The sequence below is a fragment of the Hyperolius riggenbachi genome, chromosome 7 (assembly GCF_040937935.1).
Source record: "Hyperolius riggenbachi isolate aHypRig1 chromosome 7, aHypRig1.pri, whole genome shotgun sequence".
Taxonomy (NCBI): domain Eukaryota; kingdom Metazoa; phylum Chordata; class Amphibia; order Anura; family Hyperoliidae; genus Hyperolius; species Hyperolius riggenbachi.
Window position 1 is genome coordinate 246,918,936 of NC_090652.1, and position 26,337 is coordinate 246,945,272.

Genomic DNA, 26,337 nt, shown 5'->3' on the forward strand with positions numbered 1-26,337 from the left:
AAATAAGTAAAATAAGCAATTTAAAAGAATATCTGTAGCCACGTAAAAATAAAATGGTTACTGACCTAAGAGGGAAGATCTGGATCCCTTAGATCCTTCCCGATCCTCTCTTCGTCCTACAGCTGTGTGACCTTAATGTACTTCCAAAGACGCAGTGGTTGGGAAATTTGAAAGGGGGTTGCAGGGGAATGAGGAGACAGGGCCGGGAAGGCTCTATAGGATGCATACAAAGCCTTCCCTCTTAGGTGAGTGTCACTTTTTTTGTTTTTATGTGGTTACAGGTAACCTTTAAAGTGAACCTCCAGATTAAAAATCTACTCAACCGCACTGAAAAGGTTTGGTGTTTCATTAACAGTTTCTCAGTATCAGAACTTTGTTTTTCTTACCCAAGCCTCATTTTTAGCTGCACAGAAGAAACCTGCCAGGACATTTTTTCCCCCTGATGCTGTGCAAAGCATGATGGGATTTCTGATGTTGTTCTCCTTCTACTGGTTTGGTGCGTGGTGTGTTTTTTTTGTTTTTGTTTTAAGATTTGAAGCTTAGCGTGTGCAGCTGGGAGGGGTGATCAAGACACAGGACAGCTTGAACTATCTCATGTTCCCTGTCACCTCCTTTCAACCAAAAAGATGGCTGCCCCATGAAATCACCAAATTAGCTTGTTCTTTTAAAACCGGGTGGGTAAGAAATTATATTACCTATTATAATTAACATAACGTATCTTAAAGAAATTCTGTACTGAGAAAAACAACCCCTGGGGGGTACTCGCCTCGGGAGGGGGAAGCCTCCGGTTCCTATCGAGGCTTCCCCCATCCCCCTGCATCCCACAGGGGTCCTGCTGTGCCCCTCCGAACATCGGCAATGTAAATATTTACCTTCCCGGCTTCAGCGCAGTAACGGCGCTGCGCTCCGAGGTAGGCGGAAATACCAGATCTCAGTCAGGTCCGTTCTACTGCGCAGGCGCAAGTCTCCAGCGACTGCACAGTAGAACGGACCCGACTGAGATCGGGTATTTCTGTCTAGTTGGGAGCCGAAAGCCAAAACAGCGCCCCAGCTGGAGCGTGGAAAGGTAAATATTGAACAGGCTGACGGATTTGTCGGGCCAGTGTTGAAGGGCTGCAGCGAGACCCCCGTGGGACAGAGGACAACGGGGGAAGCCTCATTATGATCCTGAGGCTTCCCCCTCCTGAGGTGAGTACCCCCCAGGGGAGGTTTTCCTAGTTACAGTGTCTCTTTAATGACAATATGTTTGTTTAGGCTGAAGTTCCCCTTTAAGTTGCTTATTTTGATATGTTCATTTATACATCCAGTCAGTGTCTTCTCATTGTAAGATGTTGCCTTGACTTACTTCAAGTTTATCATATGCTGACATCTTTGCTGCTGGCAAGGTGAGTCACTCTGGAAATTTTTTTTTCTTCTCTGAAATAATCAGCACATGATCTCCCAGTGATGCATGATATAGCCTATATTAAACACCACTGGGCAGGGTTATATATCGATATACAGTGATAAGTGTGTGTATATATTAGAACTTTATCTGATACTGAAATAAAAATAGATGTCCGGAATTATATTTCGAGTGCCGTTGCCTATGTAGTTATCCTAACTGCGTTTGCACTAAAAGTGATGTCACATATGTGAAAATTGGTTCCTTCACAAATGACAGCAGCTAGTGTGGAAGCAGCCATCTTTGCATCTGTTTTGATAACAATTATTGAATCCGATGGTCGATTGCCCATCAAATTGCACGGTGTATAGCCACCTTAAACACTTTTATTTATAGACCCTGAACAAGCATGCAGGTCAGTGCATGGAGGAAAACGTTTTAGACATATATTTAGGAAAGAGTTCTTTACAGTAAGAGTGATTAAGATGTGGAATGCATTGCCACAAGGAGAAGTTATGGCAAATTCTATATCTGCATTAAGGCTTCTTGCACACAGGGACGTTACAGGCGCACGTTAGTGCAGCCTGTAACGCCCCCCCCCCCCCCCCAACGCACAGCAATGTAACACAAGTGGGCTGTTCACACTGCCCACGTTGCGTTACATTGTAACGCAGCAAAGTGCTGCATGCAGTGCTTTCTACGTGGTTAAGCCGCGTTAGACTGTTTGCACATGCTCAGTCATGTTGGGGAGGAGGGGAGAGCGGCCAGGCACATGGCTAATTAATATTCACTGCACTCAGTGACGTGCAGTGTTTACTTCCTGGAGCGGCTGCTCTGTGCGGCAATTGGCCAAGAGTACGCATCACGGACGCCAGAGTGAGCTGCACAACGCAGCTCACTCCGACGTCCACACCAGAGAGCACCAGGCGTTGCGTTAGGGGCACGTTATGTGCCCTATAACGTCCCCTAAACACAACGTCCTGGTGTGTAACTAGCCTTAAAGGGGGATTAAATGCTTTCCTTGCGTTGATGGACATCCATGGCTATAATTACTAGGTAATGCCCAGTGGTGTTGATCCAGGGATTTTATCTGATTACCATCTGGATACGGGAAGGAATTCCCTTTTGGGGCTATTTGGACCATGCTTTGTAAGGGTTTTTCGTCTTCCTCTGAGATCAACAGGGATATGTGAGGGAGCAGGCTGGTGTTGTACTTTGTTCTCTGGTTGAACTCGATGGACAAATGTGTGTTTTTTTGTTTTTTTTGTTTTTTTTTTTTTTGTTCCCCCCCCCCCCAACCCAAATAACTATGTAATTATGTTTCTGACAAAGCTCTGATGCCCATCACTTATAGTGGACATGTGGATTAACTTAATTGAACACACTGTTGACTAAAACTAGCACAAATGAAGCATAAATGGCTGTCATTTAAATATGTATTTGAGGCATCTTAATAAGCCATTTGTGAACTAGCCATGCCAGAAATATTAGATTGATGTGTGTGGACTGGTGCAGTTCGTTGTTATGAAACATTCCTTCTTTCACCTAAGGAATATTGCAAAAATGAAGCACCTCATGCCTTCAGAGGATCTCCCATCCTTAGTACACGCCTTCATAACATCACGGCTGGACTATTGCAACGCCCTCTTTGCAGGTCTTCCAAAGACCTGCAGCTAGTACAGAATTCTGCTGCAAGATTGTTAACAAGCCAAACCCACCATTGTCACATAACACCAATCCTTTGCTCACTGCACTGGCTATCCATAAAATAGAGATTTGAATGTTATGTGAGTTTTAAAAAGGATTCTCCACATGACCTAGGCCCTGGATACCTGAAAGATTTGTTGAAACTGCACCACACCTCCCACTACCTCAGATCAACAGGATCTAATAACTTGACAACCCCCCCAGAGTTAAACTGAAAACATTTGGAGCCAGAGGTTTCTGTCGTGCTGCCCCTACCCCGTGGAATGCCTTGCCAAACTTAATCAAGACAGCTCCAATCCTGGACACGTTTAAATCCACTGAAAAGCCACCTGTTTAGTCTGGCATTTATGATCTCACTACTTTTTCCCCTGTACACATCACTGTACTGATCTGAGACAAGCTTATGTGCTTTGGGTCTTTTGAGGGAAAAGCGCTTTACAAATGTTTTGTTGTTTGTACAGATCTCTTAGATTTTTTTGTTTTGTTTATGGCCACCAATGCATGAACTCTATCCTGTTAACTCCTCCTAATTGAGTACTGTGACATTTATTCTCAATGAACCATTCTAACCTTTACATTTTAAGTGCTTGCCAATACACATCAGTGGTACGTAATGCTTTCAAAAAGATCTGGTGTTGAAGTAAACTGGTAACCAGCAGCCTGTATGTAGACTTACCTGGTTTAACTGGTTTCAAACCTGGGATTCCCTTTGATATTTGAGCTGCATTTCTGACGTGCTGCTACATTTGTTTACATTTTTCAACTCTAAGTGTTGTCTGTAACTTTTTTTTTTTTTTTAGACATTGAGTTAATAAATGGTTATTTACACACTATAGATTTTTGTTGCTTGAGGTATACAGTAATTGTTGTGGTAGTTTTGCATGTCAGTAGCCTCTTTGACTGTCTGCTGAGTTAAAGTGCACCTGAGACTGGGGTGGGGGGAAAAGTCATTCATATCTGGGGCTTCCTCCAGCCTCCATCAGACCTTTGGCTCCCTTGCCGTCCTCCCGGGCTGCCACGATCTGCCACTAGGGTCCTCCTGAAGTTTTCTCCAGGCGATGGAAGTGCGTGTGGATGAGCCACGCATGCGCAGTACCCCTGGACTGGAGAAGCTTCAGAGGACTCTAGCGGAAGATAGAGGCAGCCTGGGAGGATGGCGAGGGAGCCACAGGTCTGGAGGAAGTTCCTAGGTATGTATGAATTTTTCCCCCACGGCCGTCTCGGGTTCTTTTTAAGCTATGTGCACACGCTGGATTAAAAAAGTCATGCAGGCTGATCTGCAAGAATTTAGCGCCTTGGGTAAGAAGTATGTATGGAAGACCTAACATTGCCTACATATCAGGCATGCAAGATGTTTAGCGGTGGCTTACCAACCCCTTAGTGCATTGTTCTCCTACTTACCACCCCCTGCCATCAGCTACTCCATTGCGTGCCTTGTGTTGTCCCTCCTCCTCACTTCATAATAACACACGCTCTTGGCTAGTGAGAACTGTTGCTCAAGGGATCGAGTTCTGAACCAATTGGGCAACAGTCCTTGTGTGTAAGAGGCTTAAAGCCGCATCTACACGCGTAGATGCGGCTCCGATCCTCCTTATCAATCGAGCCGCTAATGCGGCTCAATTGATAAGATCCGACAGGACGGATCTTGCTTCCGCCGATTCCCTGCTCGCTCCCCGCGAGGGGACAATGGCAGGGAATCAAGAGGAAGATAAGCGGCGACGAGTGGGGAATCTAATGCGGCGCAGGGACACGGAAGAGGCGATCCGGCGGCTAATCGAGCCGTCGGATCGCAGCCTCATCTACGCGTGTAGATGAGGCTTTAGATCATAAGTGATTAGTGTATTTTCGGACCATAAGGCACACCTTTTCTCCCCCAAAAGTGTGGAGCAAGTCAGTGCGTCTTATGGTCTGAATGCTACAATTCGGACCTGCGCCAATATACCTTACATGGTGCGGCCTGTCACTTCTCTCTCTGCGCTGCTGGGGGCTATTGGGCTTCAAAGCCCTGAGCCTACATTTTAAGAACACCCCCACTGCCCCGCACTACCATAGTACCTCCAATAGTCTCTCTATGGGAGGTCAGGGACTGCAGAAGCAGAGGCTGTCTTGCTGCCGGGGGATATTGGGCTTCAAAGTCCACGGAGCCCGATTGCAGCCACAGGAGATTGCATCCATTAGATCGCAGCCAGCATTCCATAGGAGTAGCATGCGACTGCTGGAATGTCCCCCTCTCCTCTGCCAATTTAAATCCACCCGCTGCTGCTCGTTGGTTGATAGGATGCGCTGTTCCCTCGAGCGAGACCAAGGCTAGTCATTGCAGCCAATCACAGCACTCCCTTTGCTATTCAAGAAGTGCTGTGATTGGCTGCAATGACGAGTCTTGGCAAACACTTTTGATCCGCGGCAGACTGCCTCTGCTTTAGGTTAATTGGATAAACTATTGGAGGTACTATGGTGGTGTGGGGCAGTGGAGGACACAGATGAGGGGACAGATGATGACTAAGGACACGGGACAGGTAAGGGCGACAGAGGGGACAGATGAGGGTGCCAGAGGACAAAGGGTGACGGAGGGGACAGATAAGGATGCCACAGGAGGGTTCGAGAAGGACACAAGAGAGACAGAGGATGAATCGGATGGAGGACCCAAGGGGACAGGGAAGGACACAGGACAGAGGGTACACAAAATATACAGGGAGGATACAAGAGGTAAATAATAATTTGGGAGAAACTGTTTATAAGATGCCCCTGCGCCATGGATGGACACACCAGGTTTTAGTATATTTCTTCTTTTTTTTTTTTTTCCCTCTCCACTAGTCAGGTTTTTCTGTGCATTTTCTGCACAGGAGACCTGCAACCGATGTTAATCAATGGACTAGTTCACACTTGATGCAAAAGTGTCAGACAACTCATGTAGAAAAACTGAGTGGAGACAGGCCCTAAGATTGACAATGCAACACACACTCACACTCACTCACTCACACACTATCTGCAGTAATGGGAAAAAAAAATCTGGCTGTCATACCACTATGGAACTTGTCTTTGTAAACTCCTAGCTGTATTTGGATGTTATTCCTAAAGAGCTCTGGCACTGCTGTATGAATGACCTCCTTAACCTCATGAGTAGATCAAATGTCTGAAGAGGAATGACTTTTAGGGACTATAAATAAAACTTGAATGACAAGTATACGGTACCTTTAAATAGTACAAGTGATCACCATGAACTCGCTGTGTATTCAAATGCAGGGTGTAAATATGGGATTTAGAATTATTTAGGCCTTGTCCTCCTCTGTGTTGCTTCTTGCATTTTCAGAAACACACAATGGCCTCAATTCACTAAGATCATGCTGGAGATAAGGCAAGAGATAACTTACCTCCACACAGTGAGAGAGTTATTTTATCTCTTCATTCTTTAAGTTACCTCCTCTGTAGTTATTTTCACACGCAGCTAATAAACAGCCTGTCTTTAACTCTGGAGTTATTTTAAGGATTGAAGAGTTAACTTAAAGACAGAAGAGTTAACTTTAGGTATGCCTGAGGTAAAAAGTTTCCTAAATACGACATGCTTCATCACCATGGTGTTCACTCTAGACACGTTATTAAAGACAGGAGATAAGCTTAGTGAATTGAGGCCATTGTATGCAAGGACAGCACTGAGTCCATGCGTTGCGATTCAGCACAGGAAATGTGTGGTTGCATGCAGTTTTCTCACAACAACACAGTGCTATTACATTCATTTATAAATGGGATTGCAACTGCATCATGGAGCATTGCATAGCAACGAAATGCTTGCGCTATGAAGGCAACATGCACTGTACAAAAGATGGGAAGCACTTACACAGCATGTCCATTACATTCTGTCATTTAATTGATCATACAGCTAATAGTGAAAATGCCTACCAGTCTCCGGTGACAGAAATGTCATGAAACCTAAAGCTGGCCACTAACGGTCCAATTTCTAGCGAAAAATCGTTCGAGCGATCAGAAATTCTGATCGGATTGGTTGTAAATAATCTCCATTGGTGGACACAATCGATTATGAACGAGTGAAAAAAATGTCGCCCGAATGAATTTTCGTCGAACGAAAATTTGGATTTTCTTGGTGGTCGTGATAGATAGGAAGCAATAATTGGTTAGTTGATGGTGTAGTGAACGATTTTTCGTCCGATCAGAATTTCTGATCGCTCGAACGATTTTTCGCTAGAAATTGGACCGTTAGTGGCCAGCTTAAATCTGTAATGGTCTATGGCAGGTTTTCTCAACAAAGCTCTTGCTAATGTTATCTTATGTGTAAATGTTCGCACTGGAGCGATGTGATTTTGTAAAAATCCCCCACAGCTTTGCATTAGCAAGAGCTTTTAAAATCTCTAGTTTTTAAAAAGCTCTTGTAGTGTGAATTGGCCCTTACAGTAGAATCCGTTTATAGTAAACACCAAGGAACCAGGAAAAGTAGTTTACTATATCAGAATTGGTCATATATTGTATATTTAGGCCTCTTTCACAGTGGGACGTTAAAGTCGCACATTATAAAAAATTTATAATGCAGACTAACGCACAGCAATACAAAGTCTGTGCGACATTCACAGTGCACACGTTGCATTGTAACGTGTAGTAGGGCTGCACGATTTTAGGGAAAAATTGGAATTGCGATTTTTCACTCAAATTGCGATTTCGATTTTTTTTCATGATTTTTTTTCACTTTTTTTTTTAAAGCAAGCTTTAGCACTAAATTGCACATGTATGCAAGTGGGGCCTTCTGTGAGGACGCTGGGCTGGGGGCAGTTAACAATGTACGGCGTATTGCCGACCAACACCATCTCAACCTCCCCCATCTTAACTCTCTCTCTCTCTCTCTCTCTCTCTCTCTCTCTCTCTCTCTCCCTCTCCACTATAGGTAACCTTCCTGCATTATAGGTATCCAAATTACCACACACCCCACTCCTCTCCTGCAGTATAGGTAGCCATGCGACCCCCCCCCCCCCCCCCCCCCCCTCCAGTATAGGCAGCCAGATGACCTACTGCCCCCCGTGTAGTATACATAGCCACTGGTGGTCGTATATTGGGTGGCAACAGACCTCCTGCAGAATTGCGAGCGGAAGGAGGGAGTATAGGCAGTAGCTTTTACTCCTGAGCTTTGCAAACATTCAATCAACGCTTCTGGCTGGAACAGAGTACGCTACAATACCGTATCTTCCTCTTCTCTCTCTCCCTCTCTTTACCCGGCATCTCTCACATGTAATTTGCTGAAATGTCCGGTGGAGGAGAGACAAGCAGATGCTAGGTACGACTTGCAGTGCATATTTGTGAATGTTAATGAGCGGGGGGGGGGGGGGGGGGGGGGCGAGTCCAGTCCAGAGCGGCACACAGCACCACCAATCCATACCATCTCTATCCAGTGATTGGTGGCGCTGTGCCGCTCTGGACTGGACTCGCGCCCCCCCCCCCCCCCTTCACTGCCCGGCTCATTAACATTCACAAATATTCACTGCTAGTTGTAGATTCTGCCAATCAGTGGCTCTTTGTGACAGCACGGCGGTAGGCGGCCAAGCGCAGCTAGCGCTGAAAAAAAACAAAGCTACTGACGATCTGAAGATCGTCTGCACGCGAATCGCGGTTTCGGTTTTAAACCGCAAAACCGTGCAGCCCTAACGTGTAGCAATATTTATAAAGTGCTGCATGCTGTGCGTTTAGCAATACATTTGCTGCATTGTGTGTTGCACATGCTCAGTAATTTTTTTTTTTTTTTTTTTATGTAATGCATGCGCCGTTTTCGTTCCATCAGTATGCAACGAAAACGGCGCACCAAGAGACACCACACAGTTCAAAATAACTTCCAATTTTTTAACCTACATGCGCTTTGTTAGTGGCACGTTGTGCGACTTTAACGTCGCATCAAACGCAACATCCAACTGTGAAAGAGGCCTTATACAGACACATTTGCTGGGACCTGGGTGTGTGTATATATGGCACGCACGACAAAATAACGGAAACACCTTGAAAAGCAAAAAAATATATTTTAATATGGTGTAGGTCCACCTTTTGCGGCAATTACAGCCTTAATTCTCCGAGGTATTGATTCATACAAATTGTGAAATGTTTCCAAAGGAATTTTAGCCCATTCTTCAGTCAAACATTCCAGTTCTTTTAGAGACGATGGCGGCGGAAATCAACTTCTTACTTGAATCTCTAATAACGACCGTACAGTGGCTTGCAAAAGTATTCGGCCCCCTTGAAGTTTTCCACATTGTCATGTTACTGCCACAAACATGAATCAATTTTATTAGAATTCCACTTGAAAGACCAATACAAAGTGGTATACACGTGAGAAGTGGATCAAAAATCATACATGATTCCAAACATTTTTTACAAATCAATAACTGCAAAGTGGGGTGTGCGGAATTATTCAGCCCCCTTTGGTCTGCGTGTAGTAAGTTGCCCATAGACATTGCCTGATGAGTGGTAATGACTAAATAGAGTGCACCTGTGTGTAATCTAATGTCAGTACAAATACAGCTGCTCTGTGACGGCCTCAGAGGTTGTCTAAGAGAATATTGGGAGCAACACCATGAAGTCCCAAATAACACACCAGACAGGTCAGGGATAAAGTTATTGAGAAATTTTAAAGCAGGCTTAGGCTACAAAAAGATTTCCAAAGCCTTGAACATCCCACGGAGCACTGTTCAAGCAATCATTCAGAAATGGAAGGAGTATGGCACAACTGTAAACCTACCAAGACAAGGCCGTCCACCTAAACTCACAGGCCGAACAAGGAGAGCGCTGATCAGAAATGCAATCAAGAGGCCCATGGTGACTCTGGACGAGCTGCAGAGATCTACAGCTCAGGTGGGGGAATCTGTCCATAGGACAACTATTAGTCGTGCACTGCACAAAGTTGGCCTTTATGGAAGAGTCGCAAGAAGAAAGCCATTGTTAACAGAAAAGCATAAGAAGTCCCGTTTGCAGTTTGCCACAAGCCATGTGGGAGACACAGTAAACATGTGGAAGAAGGTGCTCTGGTCAGATGAGACTAAAATGGAACTTTTTGGCCAAAATGCAAAATGCTATGTGTGGCAGAAAACTAACACTGCACATCACTCTGAGCATACCATCCCCACTGTCAAATATGGTGGTGGCAGCATCATGCTCTGGGGGTGCTTCTCTTCAGCAGGGGCAGGGAAGCTGGTCAGAGTTGATGGGAAGATGGATGGAGCCAAATACAGGGCAATCTTGGAAGAAAACCTCTTGGAGTCTGCAAAAGACTTGAGACTGGGGCGGAGGTTCACCTTACAGCAGGACAGCAACACTAAACATAAAGCTAGGGCAACAATGGAATGGTTTAAAACAAAACATATCCATGTTTTAGAATGGCCCAGTCAAAGTCCAGATCTAAATCCAATCGATAATCTGTGGCAAGATCTGAAAGCTGCTGTTCACAAACGCTGTCCATCTAATCTGACTAAGCTGGAGCTGTTTTGCAAAGAAGAATGGGCAAGGATTTCAGTCTCTAGATGTGCAAAGCTGGTAGAGACATACCCTAGAAGACTGGCAGCTGTAATTACAGCAAAAGGTGGTTCTCCAAAGTATTGACTCAGGGGGCTGAATAATTATGCACACCCCACTTTGCAGTTATTTTTTTTTTTTTAAATGTTTGGAATCATGTATGATTTTCGTTCCACTTCTCACGTGTACACCACTTTGTATTGAACTTTCACGTGGAATTCCAATAAAATTGATTCATGTTTGTGGCAGTAATGTGACAAATTGTGGAAAACTTCAAGGGGACGGAATACTTTTGCAAGCCACTGTAAATGCTCAATGTTGAGGTCTGGGGATTATGGTGGCCAGATGAGATGTTCAACTTCATTAGAATCTATCTATATCTGTATATCGCGCATGCGCAGTACTGCCGCCGTGGTGACGACAGAAGAGATGTTTCAGAAAGGAGCCCGACACTCGGGCCCAGTGTCGCCGGAAGCCATTTCTGAGCGAAGGCCTGGGAGAAGAGCCAGATGGATGCTGTGGGACCTCTCGACCTACGGTGGGCTGCAGAAAGCCCAAGGTGAGTACCAATTTCATTTTTATTTAGAGCTCGGAGTCCCTTTTAACCACTTTACCCCCCGCGGTACGGATTTCTCCGTCCCTTTTTCCATCCTTCTAAAACCAAGGGACGGAGAAATCCGTACCGTCCACGCTCCTGTCGCTCGTGCGCGCGCTGCCCGCTCGCCCGGAGATCAATGAACGGGAAAATCTATTCCCGTTCGTTGATCTAAGCCCCCGCAATGATCTGCTGCTTTTATGAGAAACAGCGCGATCATTGTGATTTTTCCCAGCCTCATAGTGCTTCCTATAAGCGTCCTTCCGGGCGCTTACAGGTTGCATGAACAAAGACTCACTGTGGACATCTTGTGGCCAAATAGTAAAACTACACCCTAAAGCATTTTACATATATAAATACATTACTTTTACACAATAACATTGACTCATTACCTCCCACACTTCCCAATTTTTTTTTTATTTTTTTTTTAATAAAAAAATAAATAACTAGTTACCTTAGGGAATGAACTTTTTAAATATTTATGTCAAGAGGGTATAACACTGTTACTTTATAAACTATGGGCTTGTAATTAGGGATGGATGCAAAAATTAAAAAAATGCACCTTTATTTCCAAATAAAATATTGGCGCCAAACATTGTGATAGGGACATAATTTAAACGGTTTTATAACCGGGACAAATAAGCAAATACATTTCATGGGTTTTAATTACAGTAGCATGCATTATTTAAAAACTATAATGGCCGAAAACTGAGATTTTTTTTTTTCCCCACATTTTTTTCCTATTTTCCCATTTAAAACACATTTAGAATAAAATAATTCGTGGCATGTCTCACCTAAAGAGAGGCTAATTGGTGGCGAAAAAAACAAGATATAGTTCATTTCATTGTGATAAGTAATAATAAAGTTATAGACGAATGAATGGAAGGAGCGCTGAAAGGTGAAAATTGCTCTGGTGTTTCAGGGGTAAATCCCCTCGGTGGGGAAGTGGTTAAACATATCAAATAATAAACAAAAAAAAATGTAACATATGTCAAGTTTTGGTTGCTTAACATGTTCAAAGATTATGATGCCGCAATGTTGGGTGTTTCCATTATTTTGGCCCACCCCTGTGTGGTTGTGTATATGTATCTGTCACTCTAATGATGGCCATACATGGTACAATAAAAACGGTCGATTATCCCATTTGTTCGATCTAAATGATCGAATTAAATGAAAGTTGAATTATTTTTTTTTCGATCAAGAAATTCGAACGATTATCCCGGGGTGTGTGGTTTTTAATAATCTGATCGGACATGCTGGAAAAATCTTTATGTTCGATCTAACGGAATAATCGAACTAAATTATCTAATCGAAAAAAAATGAAAAATTGTACAATGTATGGCCACTCTAAGATGTGCTAGGGCAGTGATCTGCAAACTTGGCTCTCCAGCTGTTAAGGCACTGCAAGTCCCACAATGCATTGCAGGAGTCTGACAGCCACAGTCATGATTCATAAAGGCAAATTCATTATGGGACTTGTGCTAGGGTTTATTTTCAAGGGATGCCTTATATTTCTATCAGGAAGTGTCTCTCAGCAGAACATTTGCTGTTCCTTTGTACTGTGCTGTCTCTGGATTTAAAGGTATGCTACTGTACTGATCAGACACCTGCCCTGTCGGGATGACAGGGCAGAGATTGCACACAGCTGGGGTGACCAGACTGGTGCACTATCGGCACTGCAGTGTCCCCGCTTGCTGGCTGCTTCTTCCTCTTGTGCAATGTACTGATCAGCTAATATCACAGTTGATAACCTTGCTGTGTGCTGAGATGACCGGACTAATGCATGATCAGCACCTTCACTGACTGCTGGCCGCCTCATCCTCTAACTTCTGCTAAGGCTTATTTTGGGGTAGGGATTATATTTGAAGCATGCTCAGAATTCGTATGTATATATAATCTTTATATAGCACCGACCTATTACGCAGCGCTGTACAGAGTATATTGTCTTGTCACTAACTGTCCCTCAGAGAGGCTCACAATCTAATCCCTACCATAGGCATATAGCTATGTGTGTATCGTGTAGTGCATGTATCATAGTCTAGGGCCAATTTAAGGGGAAGCCAATTAACTTATCTGTATGTTTTTGGCATGTGTGAGGAAACTGGAGTGCCCAGAGGAACCCCACACAGACACAGGGAGAACATACAAACTCCTTGCAGATGTTGACCTGAATGTGATTCAAACCGGGGACCCAGCGCTGCAAGGCAAGGTGTGTGTGTGTGTGTGTGTGTGTGTGTGTGTGTGTGTGTGTGTGTGTGTGTGTGTATACACAGTGGAATGCGAACGTTTGGGCAACCTTGTTAATTGTCATGATTTTCCCGTATAAATCGTTTGTTACGATAAAAGTCAGTTGAATATATCCTATGAGACAGTCATATTTGAGAAGTGAAATTAAGTTTATTGGATTTACAGAAAGTGCACAATAATTGTTTAAACAAAATTAGGCAGGTGCATAAATTTGGGCACTGTTGTCATTGTATTTATTCCAGAGCCTTTAGAACTAATTGGAACTCAAATTGGCTTGGTAAGCTCAGTGACCCCTGACCTACATACACAGATGAATCCAATTATAAGAGTATTTAACCTCCCTGGCGTTATTTCCAGATTTAAGGTCTAAAAGCCATAACATTTTTTTTTCACAAGCTTTTAGACCCTAAAAACAAGAAGAAAAACATACCTCAGAAAGGTCTGCAACAGCTCATGCATGAAACTCACTCAAGTACGGGATTACCACCCTGTTCAGCGGCTTTACGTCCCGAGCGTGACTCGGGATTAACGCTAAGGAGGTTAAGGGGGTAAATTGTAAGTTTCCCTCTTTTTAAATGTCTTTGACGAGTAGCAACATGGGGGGGGGGGGGGGGTCTCAAAACAACTCTCAAATGACCTGAAGACAGATTGTTCACCATCATGGTTTAGAGGAAGGATGCAGAAAGCTTTCTCAGAGATTTGAGCTATCTGTTTCCACAGATAGGAACATATTGAGGAAATGGGGAAAAAAAACAGGTTCAGTTCAAGTTAAGGTTCGAAGTGGCAGACCAAGAAAAATCTCGGATAAACAGAAGTGACGAATGGTGAGAATTGTCAGTCAACCCATAGACCAGCACCAAAGACCTACAACATCATCTTGCTGCAGATGGAGTTACTGTGCATCGTTCAACCATTCGGCGCACTTTACACAAGGAGACGCTGTATGCAGAGGAAGCCTTTTCTCTGCCCACATCGTAAACCGAGCCGCTTGAGGTATGCTAAAGCACATTTGGACAAGCCAGCTTCATTTTGGAATGAGGTGCTGTGGACTGCTGAAACTAAAATTCAGTTATTTGGGCATAACGAGGGGCGTTATGCATGGAGGAAAAACAAAACATTTCAAGGAAAACACCTGCTACCTACAGTAAAATATGGTGGTGGTTCCATCATGCTTTGTGGCTGTGTGGCCAGTGCAGGGACTGGGAATCTTGTCAAAGTTGAAGGACACATGGATTCCACTCAGTATCAGCAGATTCTGGAGACCAATGTCCAGGAATCGGTGACAGCTGAAGCTGCGCTGGGGCTGGTTATTTCAACCACACAACGACCCTAAACACTGCTCAAAATCAACTAAGGCATTCATGCAGAGGAACAAGTACAATGTTCTGGAATGGCCATGTCCGTCCCCAGACCTGAATATAATTGGAAATGGGTGGTATGAGTTAAAGAGAGCTGTCCGTGTTTGGAAGCCATCAAACCTGAATGAACTAGAGATGTTTTGTAAAGAGGAATGGTCCAAAATACCTTCAACCAGAATCCAGACTCTCATTGGACCTACAGGAAGCGTTTAGAGGCTGTAATTTCTGCAAAATGAGGATCTACTAAATATTGACTTAATTTCTTTTTTGTGGTGCCTAAATTTATGCACCTGCCTAATTTTAAGACAATTATTGCACACTTTTTGTAAATAAAATAAACTTAATTTCACTTCTCAAATATCACTGTGTGTGTGTCTCATATATATGATGTATTTGACCGACTTTTTTTTTTTTTTTTTATCGTAACAACTGATTTATACAGGAAAATCATGACCATTAACAAGGTTGCCCAAACTTTCACATCCCATTGTGTATATGTGTATACCAGGCTTTCTCAACCAGGGTTCCCTGGAACCCCAGGGTTCCTTGAGGACTCTGCAGGGGTTCCCTGGAATTTTCTGCCATCGTGGGGGGGAAGTATAATAGAGCACATTATAATAGGGGGTACTGTAATAAGAAGCACTAAATTGGGGATCAGAATAATCATGAGCACAGTAGAATGAGTGGCAGTGTAATAGGAGTTAATTAAATTTACAGCCTCACCTACTTTTAAAGGCCATGCCTCAGGAAAAATAAATGCAGGGGTTCCTCGAGATTAAAAAATTGTTTGCAGGGGTTCCTTGAGACCCAACAGTTACTTGCATGGTTCCTCCAGGGTAAAAAGGTTGAGAAAGGCTGGTGTATACAGATATATTTTTTATAATATATTATCACTCTTATAAGATGTGCTACGGCAGTGATCTCTATATAGCTCTATCTAGGTATATATTCTCCATGCCCGATTATGGAAAATGATTGAATACGCTAAACTTGCCTGGGTCTGTAGATTAATATGTTTAAAGAGAGTCTGAAGCCAGATTAAAAATGGCTTTTAACCTTATATTCAGCAGGGGCATGTCTGCCCCAGCTAAAATGCCGCTATCCTGCGGCATAACGAGGGGTCTTTACCCCCCAAATCCCCCCACCCCCCTGCTACCTCCGGGGAGCGCTTCCGTGTCAGGCAGGGCTATGAGCTGCAGCCCTGCCTCACACGCGTCAATCAGCGGCGGATCTCCGCCTCTCCCCCGCCCTTCTCAGTCTGCCTTCACTGGGAGAGGAGAAGATCCGCCACTGACAGACGCGTATGAGGCAGGGCTGCAGCTCATAGCCCTGCCTCACACGGAAGTGCACAGGGGCAGCAAAATCCACGACCAAGTTGGTCGTGTATTTTGCAGGGGGGATTTCGGGGCGTAAAGACCCCTCGTTATGCCACGGGATAGCGCCGGTTTAGCAGGGGCAAACATGCCCCTGCTGAATATAAGCTTAAACGCCATTTTTTAATCTGGCTTCAGACTTCAAACTCTACCCTACACCAGTAAATTTTCACAAAAGTGAACTTTGATCTGATCAGTTGAACGAAATAAGATAAAAGCTTTACATTTTTCTGTACAACCGATACTTTGTCGAATTGCCATAAATTTGGATAATTTTATTGTGTGGCCACCTTTTAGCCTGTTGAGCCAGTTTGCCAGAAAGGTGAATAGAGATCCACGAAATCGGGAACTGTATTAGCAATAAGCATTCCTCCCTCGCGTGACATTGTTCTGTGGGTCAGAGCGACACAGTGCTGTAGCATAGCAAAGCGATTTGAAAAGCAAAGTCAGGGAAGAGCTGGAATGTGGTTTGGTTTTTGTTTGCTTTGATTTTCATAAGCTTGTATACTTACAGCGGAATGAAGGATGGAGAAACAGCCTGTGACATTAGTGTTGTACAAGTAGTGCTGTGATTGATGTTGGGATCTGCTATGTGACCTTCTCATAAGGACTTGGTAGGCTATTTAAATAGCAGAGCGAGTGGGCTTTGCTAGAGGTGTCCTTTCGTGCTGGCAGTAGTGGAAACTCATGCTTTTCATTCCTTGGCCTAAGCTACCAATTGTGCATGACCTCTAAAGCTTCATATACGTGTAGGAGGTAAGTCTCCTAAATGGATCTTAGTCTACTGCACAGTTTGTATACTCTGAGCCGGCCATCCTCTCCTTTGGGGAAATGATGAACAAGAGATGCCCTGCTGCAGTTCAGAGGAAACTACAGTAGCAGTAATATGGATAACTGAAGAAGTGTTGTGATGTCAAAGAACACAGGTGCAATAACTTCTGATGCCTGATACACACCAAGCAATTTCCCACCTGATATCCGATCAGGTTTCTACTCCATTTTCCTATCAATTTTTATACATAATGTAATTGGAAAAAACTATCAATTCTTATCAAACCTGTTGGAAATTGATTTGACCCATTGATCTGATGGGGAAATTGAATGGTGTGTACCACTCACACTCTCTCTCCCCATGGCAGCGTTTCATGTGCAGTAGCCCATTTGATGTATGGCTCTCTATTGCTTTGGCTACACAGCTGCTTGTCAATCAGGAGTCCTGTGTAAAGAGGTCTTGCCTGCAGGTAAAGGTGAAGGACATGAGCTTAAAGGGAACCCGAGTTGGGTTTTAACAATCCTAGAGACTGGTTTTGCATATAATCACCAGCCTCTGTTAATTTCCCCCCCCCCCCCCGCGCTCTGCTGTCCCCTGCTGTCAAAATCAAACAGCTGTGCTAGCGACAGGCAGCATGTTGCTAGCAGGCTGTTTAAATGCAGACTGTCACTCTCCACCAATCCCCTGCCTCCTCTATGGTGCAAGGTGGGTTTTAAGAATCCTACTAGCACACAGAGGCTGGCTCTGCATATGATCACCAGCCTGTTACCATACTGTCTCCCCGCCCCCCCCCCCCCCCACTGCTGTCCCCATAAATCAAACTGCCATGCTAGCGACACGCAACACGTCACCAGCGGGCTGTTTACATGCAGACTGTCACTCCTCGACGCTCTATGGTCCTTTGAAACTTTTTAAAATCGATTTTCTCAAACTATAAGGCCGATTTGAAAATTTTTTTTTTTCCTCTTGTAGCCACTGGGGGCCCCAACAAGCTCTGGGGCCCTGGGGCAAGCTGCCTCCTCTGCCTCTATGGTAGCGCCGGCCCTGATTCCGCTGCCTCCGCTTGTCCCAGCAGGCTCCGGTCGCACTCCACTCTCCATACACGCGCACCCCACGTGGTTGTCTAGTAAGGGCGCGCTGAGTTGACCTTACACCAGTTGCAGATTGTTATATATAATCTGATAGTTATATGCAATGTAGAGGATTCTGAGTCAGTGGAATCATAAACTGAGGAGTTGGAGTAAGAGTTATTTTTGTACGAACTCCAAAGCCCTGTCAGCAAGATTCCCACAAGATGTCTGTGTATAGCAATCCCTATTTGTGAGTGGGCCTTTGGACCAGTCGACTGCTTACTGCATCCATGCTCATGAGGTTTCATTGTTGCAAAGAAAATCTGCAATTGGTATAGTTCAGATACTGGACTTTCACTGACTGGCAGAGGGCTGCATTCTCTCTCTCAAAAAAAAAAAAATCACATTTTGAGTTACACTGACCTTCAAATTCCCCAGACCTTAACTTAATAAAGTACATCGATTGACCACCTCAATCAGCATATTTGACTGGATCCACCACTATGCACCCATCATCCATTTTTGGAAGCACTGTGTAACGATCGGTGTAACACAGAGAGGATCTGATTACCGGTGATCTGCAGTATCACCGAGAATGCAGAGAGAGAGATCTATCTATCTATCTATATCTGATTATTGATGATCTGCAGTATCACCGATAATCAGATATATCTCTAACCTCTGGACACCTGAGTGATGAGTGTTTTGGTGCAACCGTAATACTTTGAGGACTGCACCTGAATAACAGGTGCTAGAGCAATAAGGAGTATTGCTCTTGAGCAAGTTCCTTCCGTTGGTCTGAACTCTCCGCAGGGAGGAGTCAGGCTGAGAGTGGGAAGGACAGAACGTGAGTGACACCAATGGAGGAGTGTCACTGACAGATCTGTGAACTATCTCTCAACAGGAGAGATAGTTCTTGAGGTCGGGCAGGCCAGGTCGTTAACACACGGACAAAGTACAGAAACAGGAGAGAGATGCAGAATCTTGAGACTAGCAGAGTTCAGCAACAGGGTATCAGAATGACAAAGGTACAAAATCAGAGATCAGAAGAATGGTCAGGAAAGCAGGTCATAACAAATAATCAACAATTCCTAAACGAAGGTGTGAGTTCCATGGTCATCAACACCTTGGAAACTGGTCTAAAGTAACACAGATACTGACAGGGTCTGAGTGCTACCACGTAGTGATCGCAACACCAGAGGAATGACCAGCACCCAGTATATATACACCAGCGCTCTCCTGCGCCTCCCCTAAGTGCTGGACCAATGATAACTGGAAGAATTGTCAGCTGACCGGCCTGGTCAGCTGACACCCCTCTGACTATTATAAATGCTCTGCCTCTCCGCGCGCGCACGCGTCCTTCTGAACCTGTGTGGACTATCAGTCCCAGCCACACCAGACATGTGTTGCAATGCCTCTGCTGTTTTGGATGTGGAATCCGCCGCACCGCTGTCTGAGCGTGCGGCGTTTTCTCCACGTTCAGCAGTACAGACAGGAGTAGGCCTATGCGTACAAACCGCCGCGTCGGACGCGGAATCCGCCGCCCTGTTCTCTGGGCATGCGGCGGTTTCTCTGCGTTCCGTCAGGCCAGTAAATGCAGGTCCCTGCGCGCAAGCCGCCATGTTGAACGCGGAATCAGCCGCCTTACTCTGAGTACTTGCGGCTGCTTTTCCGCGTTTTCTCACACACTGCAGTCTATGGCACCAGATACAGCTTGCAACCATCTAACTTGAGCTTCCAAAATGTCTTTCGTTTGACCTGCCAGAAGCAGTGACTGAGTGTTTAGGCGTTACTAATTGCCTCAACCGGTAATTTTCATTACATTGCTTCTAACAAAATTCACATAAATGTCCCTTTTGGTTTGGTTAATTGACCACAAAATGCATGAGTTGTGGATATTGTGATGACAAAGACAGTTTCCATGTATCCCAAGTCCTTTTCCTGCTGCAAACATTTGCTGACCTTTTTATGCAGTTAAAGTCTGAATGTAAAGTTTATGCATACCTGTGTGTTTGTTCCCCCCCCCCCCCCCTCTTTATATAAATTGAGTGTAGGTCTTCATTCTAATTTCAGGTTTAAACGCGTTACCATCTGGTGTGCTGTAAGCTGAGCCCGCCCTGCATCATGGGTTCTCTTATTTCTAGGTGGAAGGTAAGTCTCTCACTACTAAGCCCTTACATAATCGACATAATCTTTACTGATGTTTTCTCTAAAACTAAAAGAAAACCTTACATGTGCAGCAATCTGCAATATCTTTATTGGATGGCTTCAAGGGCATTGACATGCATATTTTTTTTTTTTTTATATAGGGAAATTCCACTTTTGGTTCAGAAACTCAACCTATTTAGTTAAAATACACTTGAACTGAGAGGGCCATCAAGGCTGCCATATTTATTTACTTTTAAACAATGCCTGTAATACTTTGTCTTCATACCTGGCACGCATCTTGAAATTTCCTGTCAGACGGGTGGAATTGATTATTTCCTACATGTCGTTTTTCTGATTGATTTTTCTGATTGCTTCTATACAAAATTGAACAGAAAAACCAAAATCAGATCAGACCTGTTGGAAATAGACCAATTGACTATCTGACGGGAAATTGCATAGTGTGTACTATTCATACGACGAACAAGCATGCAGATCAGATGTCTGACTGAAATAGTCATATGCTTGTTTCAGGTATGATTCAGACACTACTGCAGCCACATCAGCGGGAATGGCAGGTAACTGGTATTGTTTAAAATGAAATAAATATGGCAGCCTCCATATCCCTCTCTATTCAGGTGTTTTATAATTTTTGTGGGATGAGGAGAGGCCCAACGGGTGGGTTCATATGCTAGACTCTTGGTAGAGGTGGTTGTTCTGTCATATATAGTGTCCACAGCTTTATGTTAATAGCCTAATTATTTGTGGCTGTTGAAAATCTTGATTATTGGTGTTCCCAAATATCGATGAAGCTGTTGGTGACCCATTTTGTCGGATAGCAAACAGCCAACCTCTATTGTAGTCTAGCTGGAATTTTAGTCCCTGCAGCAGGGTATATCCCTACCCCTCTATAGAACAGACCGCTCATTAGCCAAGAATTGTGTATGTTCAGAGATTGCTGCTAAACTATCATGCACAGTAATTTCTGCTGCTACAATTAAAATGTGACGTAACATCACTTACCAGAAAATGAGTAATACAAATTTTAGTGTGACCAGACCTCAAATAATCTGGTCTATCATGAAGTGTAACATTTGTCCTTTAGATACTGCAATTATCTAAAAACTTTTAACCAGCTTCCTTGCCATGGATTTGGAGTCTCACTACTCCTTCCATTGATTCTCAATGAGTATGTTGTTGGAATTTATTGCCACTTTTTCTTATCTGCTAATGTCTGACTGTGTACCTACATTACCCCCTGTGGAGAGAGCAGCGCTTTTACCTCTCTGGCAACCAGCAATACACAATGAGTTTTTATGGCAGATTTACTTTCGGAACTACTTTACAATCGTTTTTCCAATCAATTTCCATTTACGTCTATGAGAAAATTGATCAGAAAACTATCAATCGGATCCGACCTGTCGGAAATTATCTATCAAGCAACTGTCTGCCAAAAATAATCTCATGGTGTACTCTTGAGCATACAGCTTGGTAGACCCGTCCAATTTTACCACTGCCAAGTAGTAGGAGGGTCAGCAGATTTTGAATACTATGAACAGATTGTGCAGGTAGGCTGTCATACTACACTGAAGTGAAAAATTGGCCAATCAAAATGGAATGTGTGTATTCACCCTTAGGCTGTGTTTTCACTAGACCGGATGAAAAATGGACACAGTGAGCGCATCCTCCAGGTGGATGCCCTCCATCCATTTTGCATCAGCTCCAAGTCCATCCACTGTCCAAAGCGATCACCGCTCACCTATCCCGCAGCTGATTGCTGCTGCTCGGTCCCACTCTAAAAACAGTCTGGAGGCCAACAGATGTATGGGGCTTTCCATATTTTTTTTTTATTTATAATGCACCAACATATTACACAGTGCTGGACATTAAAGTTACAAACAATATTTTGGGGTGACATACAGCAATAAGACAATACAGGAATATGTGCAAACCAGATCACACAGGACACAGTATGAGTACAAGGTAATGCTTAGTCATTGGATGGGAGCATGGAGATTAGGGAAGTCTATTTCACTCAGATCCATAGGATGCGTGTACGGTAATGGAGGTGCATGAATAGGTTTGAGACATGAGGACCTTGCCCGAAGGCTTACAATCTAGTGGGAGAGGTAGGGGCCCAGAATTCAGCTGCGGGTTTAGAGCTCCAGTGAGGGGGAGTGAAAAGGTGAGTTTTGAGGGCCTTCTTGAAGATGTTGGAGTGGGAAACCCTAATATGGGGGGAGGGGAGAGAAGTAGGTAGTTCCATAGTGTTATAGCAGCTCTTGAGGTCCTAGAGTCGTGCATGGGACTGGGTGATGCGGGGGGCGGTCAGGCGAAGTTCTTTGAAGGTGTGGAGCGAGCGGCTAGGTGTGTACCTCCTGAGTAAGATCAGAAATGTAGGTTGGGCAGGTTTTGTGGACTGATTTGTAGGCCAGACAGAGCATCTTGAATGTGATTCTGGACTGGATAGAAAGCCAGTGGAGTGATTCACAGAGGGGGTCTGCTTTGGTGGAGCAGTGGGAGGAGTGGATTATTCTGGCTGCCGCATTCATGATGGATTGCAGCGGGGCATTTCGGGTCATAGGTAGGCCACACAGGAGGGCATTACAGTAGTCAAGGCGAGAAATTGAGAGCATAGATGAGGAGTTTGGTGGTGAGAGGTCAGGAAAGGGCGAATCTTGCATATGTTACAAAGGTGGAAGTTGCAGGATTTTCTGAGGTTTTGGATGGGGGGGGGGGGGGGGGGAGGGTGTGTGTGTGAAGGAGATTGTGGAGTTCAGGGTGACACCCGGACAGCGGGCTTGAGGTAGGGAGAATGGTAATGTGGTTAACCGTGACATTCACATCTGGGAGGGTCAGCGATGGCCGTGGTGGGAAAAATCATAAATTGCTTTGTCTCTGTTTAGTTTCAGGAACCTAGCGGACATCCAGGAGGAGATGGCTGAGGGGCAGGAGACCTTGTCCATGGTAGGGGTGGATAGGTCAGGGGTGTGGAGGTAGATTTGGGTGTCATCTGCATACAAATGTTAGTTAAAACCCATGGAGAAGATAACCTTGCCAATGGAGGATGCGTATAGGGAGAAGAGCAGGGGGCCTTCGACAGAGCCTCGGGGGACTCACACTGAAAAGTGGATGAGGACTCATTGAAGGAGTGGCTGGAGAGGTAGGATGAGAGCCAGGGCGAGGTCATGAATGCCCATAGACTGGAGGAGTAGGGGATGGTCCACTGTATCAAAAGCTGTTAAAACGTCAAGGAAGTGGATAATTGAGTATTTGCCTTCAGCTTTAGCTAAGGCCAGGTCATTGACCACTTTGGTGAGAGCGGTTTCAATTGAGTGGGCAGGCCAAAATCCAGATTGCAGTGGGTCTAGCAGGGAGTTGGCATTGAGGTACTGGGTCAAGCGTTTGTGAATCAGACACTGAAGAAGTTTTAAAGCAAAGGGGAAAAGGGAGAGTGGGCGGTAGCTGGAGGGTTTTTTTGCGCAGGGATAGTACAGTGGCCTGCATGAAGTTTGAGGCTGCATTAGGCCGAATCTCTCTATTTTAATTGGTTCACAAAGCACCAATGAGAATTCTCACTGTTGCCGAGTTTCCGATTGGTCTTTTGCAGCCCAATGGGGATCTCAATCTTCCATGTATACAGGGGCCGAGAAGCGGCGATTTGGTAGCCCGTGGCAGATGCAAACGCATATGCTTGTCTGGGATTATTACTTGGGTACTATGACCTAGGAAGGGAAGCCCACAATATTTTTACCTGAAGGAGATCTGAAGAACACCTTGCATGGGGCCTACAATTTTTTTTTTCCCCCCCTGCAGCCCATATAAATCATAGGTGCAGCCAGACAGAATTGCACTTTGGTTGTGTGCATGTAGTAAAGCTGTAAAGGGGAGCTCCATGAAGCGACATTGGATTAAGCATTCAATAGGAAATACATTTTATAATTTACACCTTGTTTTTGATCTTCAAAATGTTCAGATTGTGCCAGCTGGCTTTCTTTTCTCCATGGGAGTGAGTCAGGAGATAAGCAGACAAACTGGTTACTTGCATAATGATGTTTGTGTGTATGTATTTACTTTTTTTTGTCCTGTTTATGCCTCAATGCAAACACTGGAAAACTGCTGAATGAGATCAATGTGGAATTTTGGTTAGGAGGTTTTAGTGAGATGCAAATTTTCTTGCAAATCACATGCAGCTTGGGACTGTTCCAGTTGGGTGAAGTTGCTACCTATTTATATTGGCCCAGTTCTAAGCTGTGTGTATTTTACAATATAACTTTTAATGAAGTTGGAAAATTATCTCACTGATCATCTCTAGCCGTAACTCGCAGCTGACAAACGTCAAGCTACACTCATTGTGTTGACTATGTAAAACTTCTGTACAACAGTGCTCACATGCATGGCTACAAGAGCCTAGGCCCTCCATGCACAAACTAAAAATGTGCGGCCTACTAACCGCTCGCATGTGGATAGGGAAAGTGGTTTTCACTCACTGTTAAAGTGGTATGAAATTCACAATTTCTTCTTTGCTCTAAAAGATTTACAGCCTTAAACCGATTGCCATAGATAATGGCAGCAGGACAGCATTCAAACAGTTAAACACAGCACATTATTCTTCAATGGAAAGCTTGTTGCCAAATTATATCATTATCTTTTGTTTATATTCCTTTTGTTAGCTACAATTAGTAAACATTAGCTGCACTGCTGCAACTGAGCTGCATACATAGTAGAATGAGAGAGAGCTAAGAAGAGATCACTAGATGTATTTTAATATATACATACAGGAGCTGTGCAGTAAATTACAATGGCAGCTTTCAGAGCAGATAAACTGTTCTTTGGGAACTTGTAATTTCTAACCTGACAATATTGTGCACAAAAGCAAATATGGTAACTGGATAATACGTAGGAAAACACATTTTTATTGAATGCTATGTAAGCGTTTTATCACACTTTTTAAGAGTTGCAAAACATTGGCTACTCTCCCCTAAACCATATGTGGAAATAAAATTGAATTGTTCGTTCAACACAGTCCAGTGCTTGGCTGATACTGCAGATTAACACAGCAGGTGATGTGAAAATGCTTCATGATGCAAAAGCTTTTCAACAACAAATATGCAGTTTTCTATAGCATTTAAATGCATACCTCCTTATGTAAAGATGTTCGATGATGATCAAGATGCAAATTTCTTCTAACATTCAAATTTGATGTAAATTATATGCAGGTTGGACTTGGACCATTACAAATTTAGTTATTCTCATTGGTCCAATGTTAAACTGCATATATTTTACAGGACATTTGAATGTTTGGGGACATTTGCATCTCATTGGTCATCTCTACCCTCTAAGCAAAGGAAGAAAGATTGTTTTTGTTTGATTGGGATAACTGAGATACCGGTAACTAAGGGGATTGTTTTTTAGTGCATCCTGAAAATCAATTTTTTTTTTCCCTGCGATGGTGACTTGCCCCTTTGTCATTACCAGGCAAAACCCTCCACGGTGGAAGTTTTGGAGAAGATGGAGAAGGTACTGTTGAAATGTTACAAGATAAAAGCCGTACAATATTACAATTCAAAATGTTTATTGTACTTTAATATACAGTATAAATTACATTTTTTTTTTTTTTGATCCTTTGACTAACCAGTAATCTGAAGATTTCCTCGTATGCACCCGTTTCCCCCCCCCCTTTCATAGGCAGTAGCTCAGCACGGTATCCATGCTGTGCAAATTACAACTACCTTTTACATACAGTATATAGTCTACCAAAATGTGGCATGTCCTGTTATTGTATAGGGTGCTTGTGAGGGATCTCCTTTGTGTCTTTGCATGTCCAGGGGCAGGAAGTCAAATTCAGCTGGACCTGAGGAATCCAAGAAGATGGGTTTATTACTTATTCTGGCTAACATCCACAACTGGATGTGTACCAGGCTTCACTGATAACTCTTTGGATCATAAAACACTCTTGAGGATTAGGCCTTGTTGCCACTCTAGATTCTTGGTGATGGGGCCTATTCTGGTGAAAATGTACCCAATGCCTCAGTGAGATGTCGGCGTGCCAGCTGAGGAAATTGTTCTCCTCCTTACCCCCTCCTTCTGGAAGCTTGGACTTTGTACCTCTTCCATTGTTTTTATAAGCTTCAATATTCTTTCCATATTCGGTTTGTAGAGCAGACTAGAGACAAGTGACGGACATTC

At 43.9% G+C, this 26,337-nt stretch overlaps 1 protein-coding gene across 2 annotated transcripts in view; it reads left to right on the top strand.

Moving 5' to 3' along the window:
* LNPK (lunapark, ER junction formation factor) overlaps positions 1-26,337 on the top strand; it is an 87,988-nt gene that overhangs the window by 4,729 nt on the left and 56,922 nt on the right. The window contains exons 2-3 of one of the 2 annotated variants that reach the window (XM_068245447.1): positions 20,077-20,154; positions 25,627-25,668. In XM_068245447.1, the coding sequence (XP_068101548.1) occupies positions 20,128-20,154; positions 25,627-25,668 (69 nt within the window). In that variant the 5' untranslated portion in view covers positions 20,077-20,127. Of the gene's footprint in view, positions 1-20,073; positions 20,155-25,626; positions 25,669-26,337 lie in introns of both variants that reach the window. The other variant, XM_068245448.1, reaches the window with a different exon arrangement.